The sequence below is a fragment of the Aulostomus chinensis genome, chromosome 2 (genome assembly GCF_037954235.1).
Source record: "Aulostomus chinensis isolate RoL2024-O1b breed Wild chromosome 2, RoL_Achi_v1.0, whole genome shotgun sequence".
NCBI lineage: Eukaryota > Metazoa > Chordata > Actinopteri > Syngnathiformes > Aulostomidae > Aulostomus > Aulostomus chinensis.
In genome coordinates this window covers 27,753,960-27,772,998 of record NC_141321.1, presented here as the reverse complement: position 1 = coordinate 27,772,998, position 19,039 = coordinate 27,753,960, and the positions used below count along the sequence as shown (strand labels likewise).

General features: G+C 41.6%; 2 protein-coding genes across 5 annotated transcripts in view; one reads left to right on the top strand and one right to left on the bottom strand.

The window, feature by feature from the left end:
* Positions 1 to 1,506: 1,506 nt before the first annotated feature.
* Positions 1,507 to 7,083, bottom strand: LOC147269646 (ubiquitin-like protein 7). 3 transcript variants are annotated; one of them, XM_086188371.1, is made up of 13 exons: positions 6,753 to 7,082; positions 6,558 to 6,677; positions 5,812 to 6,199; positions 5,204 to 5,380; positions 4,788 to 4,907; positions 4,578 to 4,663; positions 3,076 to 3,160; positions 2,905 to 2,962; positions 2,674 to 2,807; positions 2,459 to 2,508; positions 2,206 to 2,376; positions 2,001 to 2,114; positions 1,507 to 1,829 (listed from the first exon to the last, which is right to left on the bottom strand). In XM_086188371.1, the coding sequence occupies exons 4-13, from the start codon at positions 5,376 to 5,378 to the stop codon at positions 1,689 to 1,691; spliced, it is 1,134 nt and encodes a 377-aa protein (XP_086044497.1). In that variant the 5' UTR covers positions 5,379 to 5,380; positions 5,812 to 6,199; positions 6,558 to 6,677; positions 6,753 to 7,082; the 3' UTR covers positions 1,507 to 1,688. The 3 variants fall into 3 exon arrangements, with proteins under 3 accessions (XP_086044497.1, XP_086044506.1, XP_086044487.1); XM_086188380.1 differs by having other exon boundaries at positions 6,634 to 6,677; XM_086188361.1 differs by lacking the exon at positions 5,812 to 6,199 and having other exon boundaries at positions 6,753 to 7,083.
* Positions 6,624 to 19,039, top strand: part of cd276 (CD276 molecule) — a 72,555-nt gene continuing 60,139 nt past the window's right edge. The window contains exons 1-2 of one of the 2 annotated variants that reach the window (XM_086188400.1): positions 6,624 to 6,917; positions 12,974 to 13,069. In XM_086188400.1, coding sequence (XP_086044526.1) covers positions 13,024 to 13,069 — 46 coding nt within the window. In that variant the 5' untranslated portion in view covers positions 6,624 to 6,917; positions 12,974 to 13,023. The remainder of the gene's footprint in view (positions 6,918 to 12,973; positions 13,070 to 19,039) is intronic. The other variant, XM_086188391.1, reaches the window with a different exon arrangement.

The window sequence follows — 19,039 nt, the reverse complement described above, 5'->3', positions numbered from 1 at the left end:
ATGAAAGGGAAATTCACTGATTGGGCTGTCACAGTCACAGATGCAGTAATAAAACTAAGCAGGCCAATTACTGTAGATGGAGAGCAGCGGGGAGATGAGCGTGATACGTCCTCCTCTAAAATATCCTGATGGGACACGAGACAAAGCAAATGCAGCGGTAGGCTGGGGAGAAACACTCAACCTGTGGGAGCAATACTCTGGCAAACACCTCAGTGGATGTTAATGAATCTCATCTCCCCTGTTTTATGTTACTGCCTGCAACTACAAATAAAAGAACCTTGTAACAAATATGTATATATTCATTAAAAGGCTTCAAGACAGTTTCAATTTATGAAGAAAAGGGAAAGCAGCAAGTCTGCCACGTAGGACCATGATTGCCACTCATGAAGGGAAGAACTGCATTGCCATCTAGTGGAAAAATTAGGTAAATGCATACAGCACAGGCAGGCCAGTCACTCCCAGCCTGCTGGGTGCAGACAGCATTTCTGGGGGTAGCAAAATGGTTGCGTGTAAAGAAATAGAAGTTTTTCAAACGGTAAAATTATGTATTGTATTGCCTGTAGCAGAATATATTTCAATTTGTGTGTAGGAAACGGTGCATGTGACAATTGTACTATAAAAACTATGAAAACAGTTTTTCAACTAAGGCTACACCATTTTATTTTTATTGTTGTTTCAGATGAAGTTACCTCAGCAGTGTTGTGTGTATGTTTTCCTTTCTGTTACTGTAATTTTAGGCATAAAGTACAGGCATTCATCTGATTATTGTTGATCTTGAGAGCCACTGGAGAAATAAAATTCATATATAAATAAAATTAACAAGTGGTTTGATACATTATCACACAGACACACTAAACCTCAACTGATTTTTTTTTTTGTCGGTTCACCTGAACTGTGACACATCAGGTCTAACATTCAAGTACTTGTGAAGCAACTTCCATGAACTTCCAATAATTTTCCAGCTTCCTCCCCCAGTCCAAAGACATCAAGAGGGGACGAGGCTGATTGATACTCTAAATTGACCGTAGGTGTGACTGTGAATGGTTGTCTGTCTCTATGTGTTGGCCCTGTGATGGACTGGCGACCCGTCCAGGGTGAACCCCACCTCTCGCCCAAAAGCTGCTGCGATAGAAAATGGATGGATGGATATCTCTCCGTTAAGAAATGTCTTCTTCCCATTGCTCCGTGACTTCAATGACTTTTCCAGGTTTTTCATAACTGCCTGAACCCTATATTTGGTGGCACGTTTTAACTTGCAAGTAAGTAATGTTATTATGCTTATATATATATACATATATACATATATATATATATACACACACACACACATATATTACTGTATAAGAAGCAAACAAAGATGAAAAGGCTAAATCAGAGCAAAAATCAAGTTGATTAATAATTTAAGTTGCACAAACTTATCCTGATAAATAGAAAAAATTGTAGTCAGAAAAACAAAATCAAATGATTAAACTTAATGCCTCCAAGCAAATGAACACACAGACGAGTTCAGGAGTTCATAAATTTATTACATTAATAGCCGCATCAGTAACAAAATCTAGATGAACCTCTCTTTACACAGCTGGATACTGAAGGTAAAATGAGGCCGCTATAAAAGCTTGTGTGATCAAGTTCCATGAGGCTCGTTCGAGTTCTCCCTCCATGAAAGCCTGAGTCCATGGGGTAAGAGCTCAGAGTCCTGGGCCTCCAGCAAATATGAGCTCCAGGGCAGCCTGGATGTCACCATCTGTGGCCTGCAGAGCCCTCAGCATCAGCTCCTCGTCCTGGATCCCCATGTCCCTGAGCTGCTGCATCTGAGACTGCCAGCGGCCCTGGTAACACAACACAAAAACACTCAAAGAATGCACTTCCATCTATAGACCACACACAATCTACTGAACCTGAAGAAACACATCATCTCTGCATGAAGACGCTGGCTGTATTCACCTTCCACTGCTGCCAATTAAATAGATGTTATCTGTGTAAAGCCTGCGTGGCCTCACCTGGAGTGCAGTCATGTTGGTGGCTTGCAGAGCTTGCTGCAGGGCCTGGCTGAACAGATCATTACTGACCGGGGTCCCTGCTGGCATGGGGGCTACACCACTAGATGGGTCCGCCTAAAAATCAAGACAAATAATTGAAGAGGAAAAAAAAATTCGACTGATGTGCAAAGTTGTATATGTTTGTGAAGCTTTTAATGAATGTCACCTGGCTGGCTGTGGTGGGAGTAACCGCGCTGCTGTCAGGGGTGCTGGCGAGGGCCAGAGCTGTGGCCAGCTCACTCTGGGTTATTGGTCGAGGGCCTGTGGCGCCCGTGTGGCTCAGAGACACTGGTCGTATCCCTGCTGAGGCTCTGTTGGAGGGTCCTGCTGGGCTCCCCTGTAGCATACATGAAAAAAAAAAATCACATCCAGAAAAAAAAAACAGTTTCTAACATTGAGGATCGAGCAGATGGACTCACAGACTGGAAATCTTCCTCGTCGTCAGACATGCCCTCAAACATGAAGCCTCCTGTTTTGAAAAGGGCAAAGACATTCTGACATTGGAGCAAAATGTGACAAAGCACATTAAAGAGTCAGTACAAGCTGGTAGCATTTGCTGTCAAACTATTAAACCGATGCTCCGTCTTCCTCCACAACCTCTGCCTGCTTCCTCTGATCTGTTCATCCTTCTTACCTGGCATGTCGCTGTACGAACTGGAGGAGACATTGCGGGAGGAACTGGCGCTGGACTGAGCGGGCATGCTGCCTGCCACGGAGTGCAGGACCAAGATGATGGCGTTGACGAGAGCCGGGTGTGAACTGACTAATCTATGAAACACACAGACACCAATGTAAATCACCTGCACTGCGCTACTCCCCTGATTATCTCCTAAAACCAATAATAACAGAAAAAGGTCACACTCACATGTCCAGCATGCTGGGGTCTGTGAACTGCACAAAGAGATCTTTGTCTTGGAGCACGCCTGAACATGGACAACAGCATTAGCAGAAATGTTTGCAAGCTGCATTGAGATGGTACAATGGTGTCCAGTAAAGACCTGCTGCCCAGGACAGAGGAAGACCAATCCAGTCTTACCTAGAGCAACTGGGTCTGACCGGAGTCCTGGCGTGGCCACAATGATCTGGTCCAGAGACTCTTTATTGGTCAGCATTTTATATACCTGCACAAGAGAGGAAAGAGAGCAAATCTTATGGTAAATGTGGCCGCAGCAGTGGTAGAAGCAGTGAGTCAGACAGTCACAGAAGGAGACAATAATGATTTAGATACTGCACAACACTTTAATCCATTATATCTTGGCCATCTGTTATAGAGAAGATAGTTCACATCGATGGAAGTACATCAGCGGGACGACGGCATCACCACCGATCACTACAACGCACTGTTCACCAAACGGCACAATGACAAATCTGGATATAGATGCTGGAGCCCGATGAGAAAACATTACGTGTGCTGTTGTGACTGACAAGAGAGATGAAAAACTGCAGAACTTCATACGTGCATCACAAAAGCAAGATTGGGTAAGAATGTGCTCTTTCTATCAGCTCTATTCCTCGATGGTTGTTTCACTGGTAGCAACATGAATTGTACAACTACGAACTAAGACACGTTTGTGTTGAGACTTGAAGTACATGTAAGCTCTCCCACTGAAATGTGAACAGCTGTGAGGGCAAACGACGGAGACTAATCACTTCAGCCTAATCGCCTTCTGGTAAAGGACAGTTTCGACTTTTTTTTTGTGTCCTCAAACATTCCACAAATTCCTGCAATCCACAGAGTGTTTGACAGTGTGCAATGTTTTACAAAGTTAACATTTTGTGTCTGATCTGTATTTTTATTACACTGACCAAATAAATCAGACCAGATACTCTGGCTTTCTGCCAAGTGCCAATTTGTATGGAGAAATGGGATGAAGGGATTTCTTAACAGAGAGATATCCATCCATCCATCCATCCATCCATCCATCCATCCATTTTCTACCGCTTATCCTGTTAAGGGTCGCGGGGTGGCTGGAGCCTATCTCAGCTGCTTTCGGGCGAGAGGCAGGGTTCACCCTGGACAGGTCACCAGTCCATCACAGGGCCAACACATAGAGACAGACAACCATTCACACTCACAGTCACACCTACAGTCAATTTAGAGTATCAATCAGCCTCGTCCCCTCTTGATGTCTTTGGACTGTGGGAGGAAGCTGGAGTACCAGAGAGAACCCACACAGGAACAGGGAGAACATGGAGACTCCACACAGAAAGATCCCGTGCTCAAACTGGGGCTCGGACCCGGAGGGTGAGGCAACAGTGCTGACCACTGCACCAACGTGCCGCCTCTCACAGAGAGTTAAATTAAATCTAAATCTGACAATTAGACACTTGTGACTGTTCCTCTCTGTTTGGATGCAGAACAGCAGAGTAAACCACTGGACATGAAGATTCTCTATAACCTGGACCAATGAGAACCTTCACAGCCAGCTCTCTGCTACCGTTGAGTGGTTATATTGTGGTAGAGTGGTTAAAACTAGAGGGTTCATCCTGTGTTTGCTGTTGTCTGTGCGTGTGTGTGTGTGTGAGTCCTCATCTTACTGAGTCTCTGTAGGCAGAGTTGAGAGAGTGTAGCGCAGCATGGAACACTCGAAACTCCCTTGCTGCAGTTGCTCTGTTCACTGGCTCTAAATGAAGAAAATGATACGAAATGCACTCAAAAAACAAATCTGTGCTCAAGTTTGGAGTTTTAGATTGATTAGCAGTAAAGCTTCAGCTATTATTCAAAGCCAAAGTGACACTCAGACACACCTGGACTGCTCTCAGGCTCTGGCCAGTTCTTCTTGAGGATGTGTAAGGTGGATCCTGGTTGAATCCCACAGGCATCCAGCGTAAGCTCATCCTTCAGTTTACGTCCACAGTGAACCAGCTCTGATGCAGAACATGGACACAGATCCAGCTTCAGTTGCGACAAGTATTCCTGGCATCAGGGTTACTGCACCGTGAGTCGCACGGCATAATGCACCTTCAAAACGATGATTGTCGCAGCAGCAGAACATTAAAATATACATTTAGCAGCTTTACTCTTCACAACATTAGATTTAACTGCCTACATATAAACATAGGAAGCACTACTCAAAGGAGGTCAGTGGAAAGTAGAGCATAGCCACAACACACGTTTAAATGTGTATCTATTACTATCAGAGATGAGACATGCACACACCTACCTATTAGCTCAGGGTCAGGGATGGAATCAGGGAGCTGAGAAGCAACCAGCTGTTTTAGTGTCGCTACTCTGTATCCTCCAGGTGGGACATCACCCGGCATCATCTCTGGGAAGTGAAAGATGGATTTGGACTGATCCACCAGCTTCAGGGATAGGCGCCATTCTGGAGAAGCCATCTCTAATGAGCACCAACAACGCGTAGAGTGAATAGTATGACAGACACTAAGGAGTTGCATTTTCGGTCATTTACGCTCGTGACGGTTGTGTTGGCAAATAGGATGAGCGCAATCATGTACACACTAAAGTGATGCAAAATTAAAAATAAACGAAAAACGTTGTGTTTTTAAGAAAAGGGGGTCTTGACAAATAAAAATGTGTACAAAATGTTTCTTTTAAGCTTCTACGGACACTCAAGGCGACGTAATGTTAGCAAAGCTGCTACACCGCCGCTAGCTGCTAATCCGTTCGTTTAAGGAACAGTCGGTTTACTAAATTCAATGTCAGCTGTAATTTTGTGATACAGGTCTGACATAATACACTGGTAACTCCAAAAATAGACAGCGAAATGCCAAATAACTGCACAAATTAATGAAAGAACTGCACACTCACCCTATTATTGTTGACACTCGACTCACTTCCTGGTTTTGGTCACGTGTTATACGTAACGTTTACCTCCATTGTCCAAACACAGGAAATTTTACATTCCTGTGGTTTTTACTGTATTTTGGCGGAACCTCCCTTTTCCACTCGTGGAAACACCCCGCGACTAAGAATAATCCTATTTATATGACAGCACCAACCCATACATTAGTCCTAGATGCTTCTTTCAAGTATGTAATCTACACTCGAGTTCATGCTTTTAAGAGTCAAATTCATTTTTTTGTTGCATGGTTTTCCAAAGATATGTCCTGTCACTGGCAAATGAGTTTCCATAAAGATGTATCTGGATCTGCATGTGTTTTCTTTTCTTTTTCAGGACATATCAATCATCACGCATCTGAGGGAAAATGAGACAAAAAAGTGTGGTAAATAAAAGTTTACCCTCAAACTAGCCATTTGACATCCGTCCAAATTGAGAGCAAACTGAAGTGGTAGACAAATCTTTATATATATATATATATATATAAATGATTTTATATTATATATATATATATATATATATATATATATATATATATATATATATATGTATCATATGATATTGTGGAAAGTTTGCTTATTATAAATGGCTTTAGTGATGCGTTTAAGGACCGTTGCTCAATACGTTCACTCTTGCAAATAAAAACTAATCTCAGCATAGCTGCCCCACTCGTGTATTTTCCAATCAGTTAATTATCAAAAGTTACAGTATTTACACAGCAAATGTTCCAGGTCGGCACTGGCAGCAAATGGGTTAACATGGAGGTCGGGACTCTGGCAACTCTTTCCCACCTCGGAATGACATCACAGCTGGACAAAGCAGCAAGGAGTGGTTTCTGTGAAAAGAAACCGTCCCAAATCAATGGAACATACACGCACAGTTTGATAAAGCAAATCGAAGCTTTACCCACCGTCAGAAACAGACTCTTCTGGCGTCGGTAGCGGTTATTCAACGTGCTTTGATGTGAGGGGAATGAACTGCTGTGAAAAATAACGTCGGCTGCCTGTGCTGGAAAGAGAAGAGTAACCGCCAGTGGATGGTTGGTGATTTTTTAAAGTGTCGCCGTTCTAACATGGTAAGCCCAAACTAACTATCATTGACAACAAATGCTAACATGGCTGCATGCTATGTAGACCTAAACGTAACAATAAACTTCGGTCAGCAGTTATTTTCAGCAACAGCTGGCGGGGAGGCGAGAGACCCCATTGAACTCCTCACAGACAGGATAACGGTTCACACAGTTCTTTCTGCTAATGTCTGTATTTATTTCTATGTTTTCTGCAATTTTGAAGAACGCTAAAGGCGCGTTAAACTAGCGTAAACTATTAAGCAGATGCGGCTAAACTATTTTGAATTAAAAAAACGCTGCGCCCCCTTCAGACATTAAGTGAACACTGCATTTAATTAGAGAAACATCTTCCATAACTCAAGTATGGATTCCATTATGATATTAACAGCTTACATTCATGTGGTGCACATTTACATTTTCTTTTTCTCTGAGCTCAGCCTGTCACACAGGCTCGATTTGTGCAAATGTGTGACCTCACCTGGGGACATAGGTGAGGTCATGGGTTTATAGATGGATAGAAAAGTGGAAAAAAGCATTTTCTACCACATAAACATAATTTTTTCAGACTCTCCTCTAATACCTTATGCATGTGTTGCATTAGCGAATCAAACCTGAGGAATAATATCAGACTAGCATCTTCCTTTTTTTTTTTTAAACGGATACTTTGATTGTGATACCCGTTCCTAAACAATACTTTTTTTCTATACCAATTAAGATCCATTTTAACAAATAGAAAATTAACATTACATGTACCAGCTAGTGCTGGACAATGAAGCAGAAATGTATCAAAAAACCATCGTTTAGAATTAGTTAATTCGGTAAATACTTTCCGTTTAATAAATCAGCATATTCACCTTACAGGGATTGTGGGATGGTTATTAGGATAGTGTAACAACATGCATCAAGGAATCGCTCTTTCTACAATTCTACAATTTCATTTAGCAGACGCTTTTGTCCAAAGCGACGTACAACACAAGCAAGAATTTAGACTTAATTAAGGAAAAGTCCATAGGAAGCGCAAAAGTGCTTCAGTTGTGATTTGGTCACAGGTACTGCCATCTAGTGGCAGAAGAAGTGTCGCCCCCCCTCCCTTTTTTTTTGTTTTTTTTGACAGACATACAACATCACACAACACAGTTGGTGCTACACAATCAGTAAGTGCTGGGTCTTGGACCCTCTGACTTATTCTACCCCACAGGACAAAGAGGAGAAGAGTCAGGCTCTTTAATCCCAAAGTAAAATCTAATGCAATTTAGAAAGCACTTTAAAAACAAAGTGCACAACAAAGCGCTGCACAGTAACAATGAAGTACTTCACAAACATGCAAGAGCAGGCAACAAGCAAGAAAACTACAAGTAAAAGTTTATAAAAATCTTTATATTGAGTTGAAGTCATGTCACCCAGCCTTGGGCAACTTGTAGATGTACTCCTTTGGGTGTTGAATGACAAGGCATCTATTGATATTTGATAGAACTGAAGGAGTTTGGTCGGTGAGATGAAGGCATTGAAGTTCGATACCCAGCTCTGGTTACAAGTAGGATTTTATGGGGCCACAAGCCAAAAAGTTTGGGAGTTCTTGGCAGAGGAGCTGCTTCACTCAAGGCTGCAATGCCGTTTCTTGGCGTTGTGCTGCCTTTATCACGTGCGTTTGCAGCTGTGCTCTGCTGGCAGGTACAGCTTCCTGTGGGATGTAGAGGACGTAGTATTTACCAATCTGAGAACTTGTGTGGGACGTGATTACTGATATGGTGTAGAAATAATGATGTAATTTGACGAGATGAGGGTGGGATGTGGTTGTAGTTGGTGACTCTAGGCGGATGATAGAGTTATTTCATCTCCATTCACGTAAATATCAAGCTGCTGAAGGATAAAGGTTACACTGAGTTGCTTTACAAATGCAGGATGTTGGCCGATACCTCACATTTCATTTCCCGCCATTAATCTTATACTTATCTGGCTTTGTGAAAAAACATCTGTCCTACACTTTTAAATGCTTCAATTGCAAACGATCTGTCACATCACAACCTACTACGATACTTCCTCTTTGGGCATTTTATTCAGCTTCAGTGATGCGGTACGCAGCCCCTTGACTTAAAATACCCAGATAGAGAGTTCTTTTGGTTAAAGTCTCCATTCAGAATTCTCCAGTAGTAAAGGTATAAATTAAGTATTTGTTGTTGGAATTACTAAAGTATCAAATGTTATCCCCTAAAAATACTCAAGTAAAGTACAGACACCTCAATATTACACCACTTGGGTTAAAATATTTCCTTTCCACCACTGGTTTCAGTGATTGAGAAGAAAGATTGGAGGAAAAACCGTCATTCTACTTTTAACCAGCTTTCATGAAGTTCATCAAGCTTTTTTTCTGTTTAGGAGGTGAATCCACTCATCCCACAGAAGGTTTCCTACTGCCACCCTTTGGATTACAAAATCATTCCATGATGCAGTTCTCCCCATATGGGGCTCGTGTGTTCCGGGTCGGGAATGTCCTCATAATCCAGGGCTGAATGGTTCCCAATGGTTTGAGGAGCTGGATAATGAAGCCAGCCATATGCCAATCAGAGATTAGGGTCCAGAGGGCCAGTCAGATTCATTATATTAATAGTGACTAAAAATGGCCTTGTCCTCCAGGAGTGGAGTGAACTCAAGAGTGCTACTGTCAGTAAAACATCGCTGAGATTTCTCAAAAGATTAGTGCGCCGGTTCCATGGCCATAGCGAAACTGTAAATCTTAATGTTCTGTGATACTTCGAGAATTATGATTCACTACTGCAATTTATAGCAGTTTAGTACTTAATCTCTCTTTCCTTTGACCTCTGTAATAAGATTAATAATCCATAGTGCAGTGTCACAATGAAATACACTCGTGGTAATGGCTCAAAAGTTGATGACCAATGACTAAAAATATAAGAGTCACACCATCAAACAGTCTTTCATTCTTCTTCCATGTTAATGGCCTTAATTGAGAGGTCACAATCATTAATTCTACGAGCAGCACTGAGTTCTGAATAGAGAGCCAGCTGTAGTTTTCATACACTGGTGAAACATTCTGAAGTGGCTGCTTTCTTAATAAAACTTTTAACAGTTGAAGTTTGCTTTATTGTATTATTCTTTCAGTTTTAACAGTGCTTGGCATGTTTTGATCTTTTATAATGAACTGAATTGTAAAAGTGGAATCGCAGAATGGAAAGAAGAGAAAAGGATTTACATGCTGGCATGGGGTGGATAAAGAACTTGAGTCATTCTGTTAAAAATCCCTTTGATGGCTTCCTGGTGTCTGGACAACATTGCCGAGTCAGACTGTGGTTTGCTATGTTGGCCTATTTTTCAGGTCTTGCTTTAAAGAGGAAAACTTGTGGGAAATAATGTCCTCTCTGAGAGAATGGCTGTGATATTTTGCCCGGTCTATCCTTCATTGAATATTTATTCCCATTTTTTGTATCTACATTCAGCAAATAACCCATTTTCTCTGCCTTATCTGGGGAGGAGATTCAGAGTTACCACTTTCTTGAATTGGCAGACTAATTTGAAAGTCCAGAAAGCAAGTGGTGAGCCGTGCTGTGATGGAAACTTTGTGATGAGGTTGTATTCCTTCCCACATCCTCTCTGCTGAAGCCATAATAGTGTAAACGGAACCATACAGGAAAAAAAAAAAAAAAAAAGTTTTGGTTTGTTGCTTCTCCAAATGTACAGTGTAACACTGCAGTGTGCTGTATGTGTACCAATCTCAAGCACAAGTTCAGCAAACCTTCACACCTTTTCCAGACAATTAGTTTGCAGGAAGTGTTAGTGAGATCCTTGCATGATTAAATTCCAGAAAATGTCCTTACCAATATAGCTATGGTTGAGAGGACTTGGAAAATGAGGCAGCCTGTCAACCTGGCATGGCTGACACGCTTCCTAGAGGGGAATTTTGTGTCCTCTCTCGCTCTGACTCACTGATGCAGTCATCGGCTTTTGTTACTGAAATGTTTTTGTTATCCGCTGATTTATTTCTAGACTCTCGATGAAATCATGAATTCCTCTGCTAAATGACAACAGAAACACAGATTTTATAATTGGACAAACTGAGAGTTTTGCTGTCAAAAGCCAAAAGATCAACCAGATGTCCAACAACACTCTGCTCATTTAACTTCTCTGAATATATGATGTCTGAATAATGTATCAGGTCACTACCTTCTCATGAAAATAGAAGAATTAGGGATTTGAGGTGTGAGCACATTTGATAATTTTTATATAAAACTACACTGGACTTTACTTTCTGATGTGATTAAAATGTCATGTTTTTAGTTTTGTCTAAGTCAGTCTGAGTGTAAATGGGTTGATAAGTACATGAATAAGGTGACTTCACTCTCTGGTTTGTGGACTTGAGTTTGGCAATCCGGCGGTTCCCATGGAGACTTAATGCTAACAGTTTTCCTGAAAGGGGAATATAGTTATGTAGAGCACCATAGCTGTTTTGCATATGATTATTTAATATGGCTGTAAGGGGTCTTTGGGGATTGATTTTCTTTTGAAGCCGTCTCTAGAGGTCACTCTAAGGACTGTAGACTTGGCATTTCGGTATTAGCTTCACTTCTGCGCCTGGGAGGTTGCTGCCTGTGTCAGTGATACACACACACACACACACACACACACACACACACCTACACCTACACCTACGACTGACCCCGGGGACTCTTGGAGACTGAGATGAATGGGCTGAAAACATCACCAGGATTGTCGCATTTTTCTACAAACAAAAACTGCCCTCCGAATCATTTGAAAAAAAGGCCCTAATGACATAGAAAGCTTTTAAAAATACAATGGTCATTCAGCTCTTTCACGCTGTCTCAGGGAGAGTCTCCTGCCTCCCGGGTATTAATAGGAAAATGGAGCATAAGAGGGCAGACAGGGGGACATGGATAACTCATCATGGGGAAATGGACACAGACAGGAAGCAGACCTCTGTGCCCTTGCTTTTATGTGCTAAAGAATGATGTGTTGCTAAATCAAGTTTTGACAGGAAACCAAATGGTGTGTGAATGCTGCTAGATTGTTGGTCTCATCTGTCTCTGCTCAAGGACGTGACTGATGCCAAAAAACTTGTGTTTTCATCCAATTTTTCTTCCTCTGCTCTCATCCACAAACTTGTAGTCAGCATATATTATATATTCACCCTTACAGTTTCTATCTAGATGTCCAAAAATCATATTATGATATTTCAACAAAGGTGTTCATGTTTCAAAAATGGAAGCAGGTTTTTTTTTGTGTTATGGTTAAAATGCATGCTATGCCTGTGTTAGAGAACAAAAAGCCTGTATTTTTAAGGTTTAACAAACCAACACACTTTGATGAGAACGCATCTTCAGTGGCAGAGAAGCTTTTGCTTTGTCGCTCTTAGTTTCCACTTCAGTTCAACAAAAGCAAACTTCCCTCTTCCTTGAAACATGTTTGAGCTCATTAATTCATGATGGTGAATACATTTATCAGCTGCCTTTTATCACCTCGTGATGATGTTGATTTTTTTTTTCTTGAAACACAGACTTGTTTTCTGTGAGTCTGAAATCTATGCAGCAGCTTTGCATTAATCCCAGAGGACTTGCAACAAGCAAACACCAACATAGTGAAATATCTCCCCTCTGATAAAACATTTGCTAATTGTGATATTTGAGTTTCACTGTGAAGATGATGTTTGTACAGAGATTGAGACACTTGAAGACTTTGGTTTTTCATTTTCATCTACGGAAAGTGGAAAGCTTCTCTGTAATCATCACAACATCAGAGCTGGTTGAAAAAAAATACATACTAATAACCGACACCATCAGAATCCAAGTGCTGTTGTAACTGATGATAAGTCACACAAAAAAAATACATCCTGTACTTAACAGAATATTTTGTGTGGTCTTCCCCCACTTGAGAGAGCAATTAAGAGAATACGAAGACATTGTTTCTGCCACTTACTTATTACCCTTAAGCCCACACATCCTGAGTGGTTTTGTTTTGTTTTTGTCACACTATTGTGTTACTGTAGTTATTATGATCTCGCTCCTCAGTTGTCTGTGTCTTTATCCCCACAGCCCTGCGTCTAAAGAGGTTGACCTGCGGTTCAAATCCACCCTGGGAGACCATGCTGTCCCTGCTGCTTCCCGTGATGCTGGTCGTCCACGCTATGGGTGGGTTTCACCCCTGCTATTAGATCCAAGTCACTGCGGTGGAAAAAAACACTGCCTGTTAAGCAATATGCCCTGCTGGGACCATTAGCCCCCCCCGCCCCAGAGGCTTCCCTGGGCAAAACAATGGTTCCGATGTGACTACTCCCAAAAATAATGTGTCTGTGGCTGCGAAGTTAAACCAGCCCTTTTTAAACTCTCATCTATTTGGAAAAGTTGACAAAGAATAGAGTCCTGTCTGAAGTAGTAAATAGATATTTTTCCACAATAATCCCTTATTTTGCAGGCTTACAACTCTCTAATGTGGTAGGGTTTTTATTTTATTTATTTTTTGTTCTCATAATTCAGCCTGTAAAATAGAATAGTGTTAACCTTTTCCAGACAGATGAGGAATAGAGCTGGGGGCAAGGGTGAGGCCTTCTACGAAAACTGCTACAAGTGCAGTTTTTCTGCTGTGACTCAGGGAGTGCGGTGTGCAAGTCATCCTCTTATATTTATAACACTGGGAAGGAGGGTGGTGGTTGATGTTGCAACTAGGATTCATAATTCACCCACTCAAAAGTTTTACCTCTGCAGAAAAGGTGCTCGAAGAAAAACTCATGTCATCATAAAAAAAAACCCAAAAAACAGATTTGCTGGGCTCACTTGACAACATCTCATGACCCAATAAATAAAAGAAAAGGACTGAACATGTCAAAAGCAGAATCAACACTGCATATATCATACAGCTACCCTTCTCCCAGTGGGTGTGCGCCTGACACAGAATGTAAATTAAAATGATATTCCTTTATTTATGTGCTGCTTGAAGATATAAGAGGAAGTCCACTTTGAAGGATTTCTTCTGCAGAGCGTAATCTTAAAATGTATTCTCCACACACTCTGGTGAACCTAAAAAGTTCACTGTCGAGTTTTATTGTCCAAACCGCCATCAGTTAAAATGAGCTAATTTTTTTTTTTTTTTTTTTTGCCTTTCTGCTCTCTGGTTGAGCTGACATCCTCCTATAGGCCATCAGTGGCACATTCCAATCTTGACTCAGTGGACCTAAGTGTCTTCAGTTGTTCATTAGGGACCTATTCTCTCCCAGCACAAATGGGCCTCCGGCCTGCTCATTACTGGCTGTGTGGCATCCACAGCCTGAATGACACCTCTCACTGTGAAGGTAGAGGAGGAGGAAGAGGAAGTGTCAGGGGGTTGATGGAGCTCTTTAACTCACAGGTAATGGGCTATTGTAGCTCATACAATGATTCAGTTTCTCTGCTAACTGGAGCACTAAGTGAATTAGCCGGAGTCTAGTTTTAGGCAGTTGTCTGTACATGTAACATGATATGATGATACAGAAGCACTGCATGCTTTACAGAACAGATGAGGGTACCTTATTCATATGATGTGATCTCAGTAACTTATGTTTGTGATTTAAAATTCGTCAACAACAGATGCAGTTCATCACAACAATGACAAATGTCAGGTTTCATATCTACGCTGCGGCCCGGAGGCATCACGTTTTTGGATTTTACATCTGTATGTCCCAGTCTCCCAATCTCAGGAATGCCTGAGTAGAATGTATTCAAATTTGGCACAAACCTCCACTAGGACCCAAGGATGAACTGGAAAGATATCCTGGTCAGAGCTCAAGGTCACTTTCACGTCACATTCTTATTAACCTGATATTACAGGAGGTCCTGTAGGAAATTAGATCAATTTTGGCACAGAAGTCCACTGTGACTTGAATATGACCTGAAAATGATTTGATGATAAAAGGTCAAGGCCAGTACCTCCTTACATATCTCATGAACACCTTGATTGAATTCCTTCAAATATGGCACGGGTATTCACTTGCTTGAGGACAAATTGAAAAGATTTTGGTGGTCAAGGGTCTGGAGCACTGAAACACCTTGAGAGAATTTCTCCTAAAACAGTGTACATTCATGTTGTACAATGCTCAAAGTCATGCAGCTGGTATGTGGCATGTCTAGGTATTTTTTGAACAACTGAAATTGTTGGAAACAGTGGTGTTTTTCATGAGAACAGTGCATGCTGGCAAATTAAGGTGAACCTTTTTTATTTTTTACCATTGTGATGGAAGTAATTATCTCCTTTCTAAAGACTGTGCGGGGATCCATTGGTGACTCACTGGAAATTTTATTGTGGTCACCAAAAAATGAGTAGAAATTCTTCCAGTCTTATTTTAGATGTGTTTCTGTTTTAGACTTTTTAGCCAAATGAGAACCTTGTTACTCCTACTTTGGTCTCATTAAGTATGGTCGGGAATGATAATTTATGATAAGGCTCAAAGTTTCTGTCCTGAAGGCTGGTGACTTGAGTGGTAGGGAGTTTTCATTTTTACTAAGTGGTTCCATATAAAAAAAAAATAAGATTGAAACACCGATCTAGCTAACACAGGTGTATGTATGAGCAGCTGTTTGTCTGTGACATCGTTGCTCGGAAGCCTCCTGGTCTCTCGTTGGGATTTACTGCAATCTTCCATGTATTCATCCTTGTCTTCCCTTGATCACTTTAGCACATCTCCGTATCAGTAGATGTTCATTGATTTCTGTCAACATACTTCCTGTCATGAGAACAGTATTTGCAGAAGGACAACTCATGACAACACTGTCATCCCACACAGGAACATTCTGTCTGTGGTTCCCAGCTGCATGCTGACTCAGGAGTCAGTGGCTCCATTTGGTGAAACCTCTCGCTGTGATGTTACTCACACAGCACCGCACAGCTGCTGTGTCATGTCAGATGCAAAGTCTGTAAGGAGTAATGTGTTTATGTATTTAGTTATTTATTTATTCATAGAACAGATAGTCTATGAAGGAGTCAGAAACTTGCTACAACAACGCACTCTGCTTTTGAACAGTGACGATGCTGTGGGCCTGTATTACAGCTCTCATCAAAGTCCATCGCAGTTTTAAGTGTTAAAAAGAAAAATCATAAATTGTTAATGAACAGTAATAACAAAACCACAACAGTAGCTGAGTACAGTAACATCCTTGGCTCAGTCTGGCACAGCTTACAGCAGTGTCAGCCGGTGGCAGAGCTAACAGGAAGCTGCCTAGCTAATTGCTTGTTGTTGTCTTACTCTCTGTGAAGTTAGCGCAGAGAGTTGGCTGCCAGAGCTCACAGTGTTTAACACCCAAACAATGAAAGAAAACTGTATTCATGCAAATGCAGGGGTAAAAATAAATAAAAAAAGGAAGCTGACCTGATTTGACTCTCAGTGATGGGAGCTGTAAGGTAATTCAAATTAATTAGCATAATTGGATAGATTGCATCTTGTGTAGTTGTTGGCAGTCACACATTATGGAAGGGGCCCCTGGAGCGTGAAAATAGCTCGCTCATGCCTGCATCTCTGGTGTCCTTTTTAAATGTCTGATAACTATAAATGTCCTCTTCCTGTCCTCCTTTTCTCTTCACAGCAATTGATTCTGCAGAGAGGGGCCGCTTTAGCCTGTGCAGAAATTCAATTTAGGGTTATTACCCCGTATCAGTAATGTTCTTGCTAATTTGATTGCGTCCAGTGAAGTATCCTTTTAAAAACAGTTGAAGGCAGGCTCAACAAAGATTGGTTTCGCCGCAATGCATACATAATGACCAGTCTCTGTTGGCTCTCCTGTGTCTCACTGTTTCCCCATCTCTTTTTTTCTCACTGTGCGTTCATTGAAACAGAGTGCATACCAAACAAGCACCTCATGATTATTTCAACAAGTCCTAAAAATACTGCCTTGTGGGATTGTTTAAAAATTGATTTGGGTAATATGCCGTGATTGCAATTCTGGAGGGAAGAAAGGCCTGGAGCTATATGTGGGGTCGACTGTGTGTCTGGTGGGCTGTGATGAATGGGTTGAGGGGTTGTTGATCTGTGCTTGGAAAGCATTACAACTACCGATGTGCTGAGGAGGCAACCCAGTAGCTGACACAGGGAGACCCCAGGGTGTTGCTTTAGTTACATAGTGGTGGGGATGCCAGGCATGGTGCTTCTGTTGTCTAGACAACGTGACTCTTGCTGTGTAAAACTATGAATCAGCAAATAATGCGCCTGTGGATGAAATAAATATCTCATAAGGTAGCAGGAGTAAAAACACAGAGGGCAGACATTTTCAAGAGTTTATGTAAATAATTTTGCAACAACATTGATTACACAAAAACAGCTACTAATAGATAGTAATGGGGAACCCAAAGTTGCTGCCTTGCAGTTTGTGCTTGATTTTGCAATTCTTCTCTGCTCATTCTGCATTTCCAAAAACAACCTGCCATCATTGGAAATAACTTCCATTCATCTCAGTCTGACCCCATGGCCCTGCTGCTACCTTGGGGTGCTTCCTTGTTTGTTGTGCCTCCCTTTTCCATTCCCACCCTCCAGCTCATCAAAGGGTTTTCCTCAGCAATCACCATTAACTGACTGCCAAAGCCCATTAGCAGGTTACTGACGGGGTATGAGATGGCTTTTACCTTTGAAGGAGGCAAGACAGAAGATGCAGAGACGGAGGGCAGGAAAAGCAGAGAGGAGGGAAAAAAAGAAAATATCACAATAGTGAGTTCCATTGTGATTTATGACTGCTGAAAATAAGGAAGTCAGAGTCCTTGTCTCCCCTATCTGCTTTCACCTGCATCGCTTCCTGAGCGAGGGGACTTGCACTCCACGACGACTTGCTGGAGCTGCAATGGGAAAGGAAGAGATTATGTTTAGAGCTTAATGTTGAAAGTGACCCTTTAACACTACAGGAGGTTTTAAGTCTCATTTAATCTCATCCATATTGTGCGTCTTTCTTTGAGAGGCCATTTGAAAAGCAGCACTCAAGACACACATCCTTTTCAGTTCGCTAATTTTAAACCAAACCATGCTTACTGTGCACACTCTGCGCACACTCTTAATGATTTCCAGATGCTCTTTTATGAATAGGAGTATTATAGACATCTGCATCTGTTGGAATGAAAAAGCTAGCTTTCCTTTCAGACTTTTGCAGGGATTGGTTATATCATGAGAATAATCAGTATGAGCTCACAGATCCTTTGAGCAAAATCCTTTGATGTTCAGGTGGTGCAAAATGTCCAGAATGAAAATGTGTTTGACTGCACATACATGCATCAACAGAGGGGGGCAGTATTGTAAAAGCTTATGTGTTGGTCTCGCCTCCTGGCCTGACTAAAACCTTCCGTCATTGCAGTCTGTTTACCTTGTCAATATCCCCCCTTATATTTGCCCAATGCTGCTGCTGCTTGACTCTCCTTGTGAATGAACTTATATTAGTGTTTCCCCCCATGTCATTTGTTGCGGTAGGGCTTCAGACATGCGCTTTGAAACATGTACTGTGTTGATCGAAGGGCTCCATTGATTGTGTAAATACTTCTGCACACTGTCTGTTATTGAACAGTTATTATCTTTATGAAGGTGAGCCTGTGAGGCACTAATATGCGTTTGGTGAATGGTATTGAACTAAGGCATGCTGAAGTGTTGTTCCATTATTGCTTATTGAGCTTAAATGCCTTGATATTTAATCACATGTGTGTGTTCATGTGTGCACCCTGGGTATGTGTGATGCATACAACCTTTAAACAACATGTGAAGTCAGTAATGAAAATAGACTTTGTGGAGAGCATTAGAAATTACTAACTTAAATAATGAAATTGTGTGTGTGTGTTTCTGCAAGATAGTACTGCGGTCCAGGAATCTGTGTTGTACTGTGTACACGTGTGTGTTTGTGTATATGACTGTTATTGGTCATGCTGACGGGAACCTCTCTGCTCCAGAGCAGCTTTGTAACAGCGACTCGATTGTAGTGTCAGAGTACCTCGTGTCCAATCCCTCAGACTTGGTTGCCGTGAAGCTGTCAGGAGTCATACAGGTGTGGAATATCAATGTGTTCTTTGGCCTTTGGGTGTCTGTTTCTGCATGAAATTGTATGTGTGCATGCGTGGGGTGATGTGAATATGGGTGAGAGGCTGAATATTATCCGGCTAATTTTTTT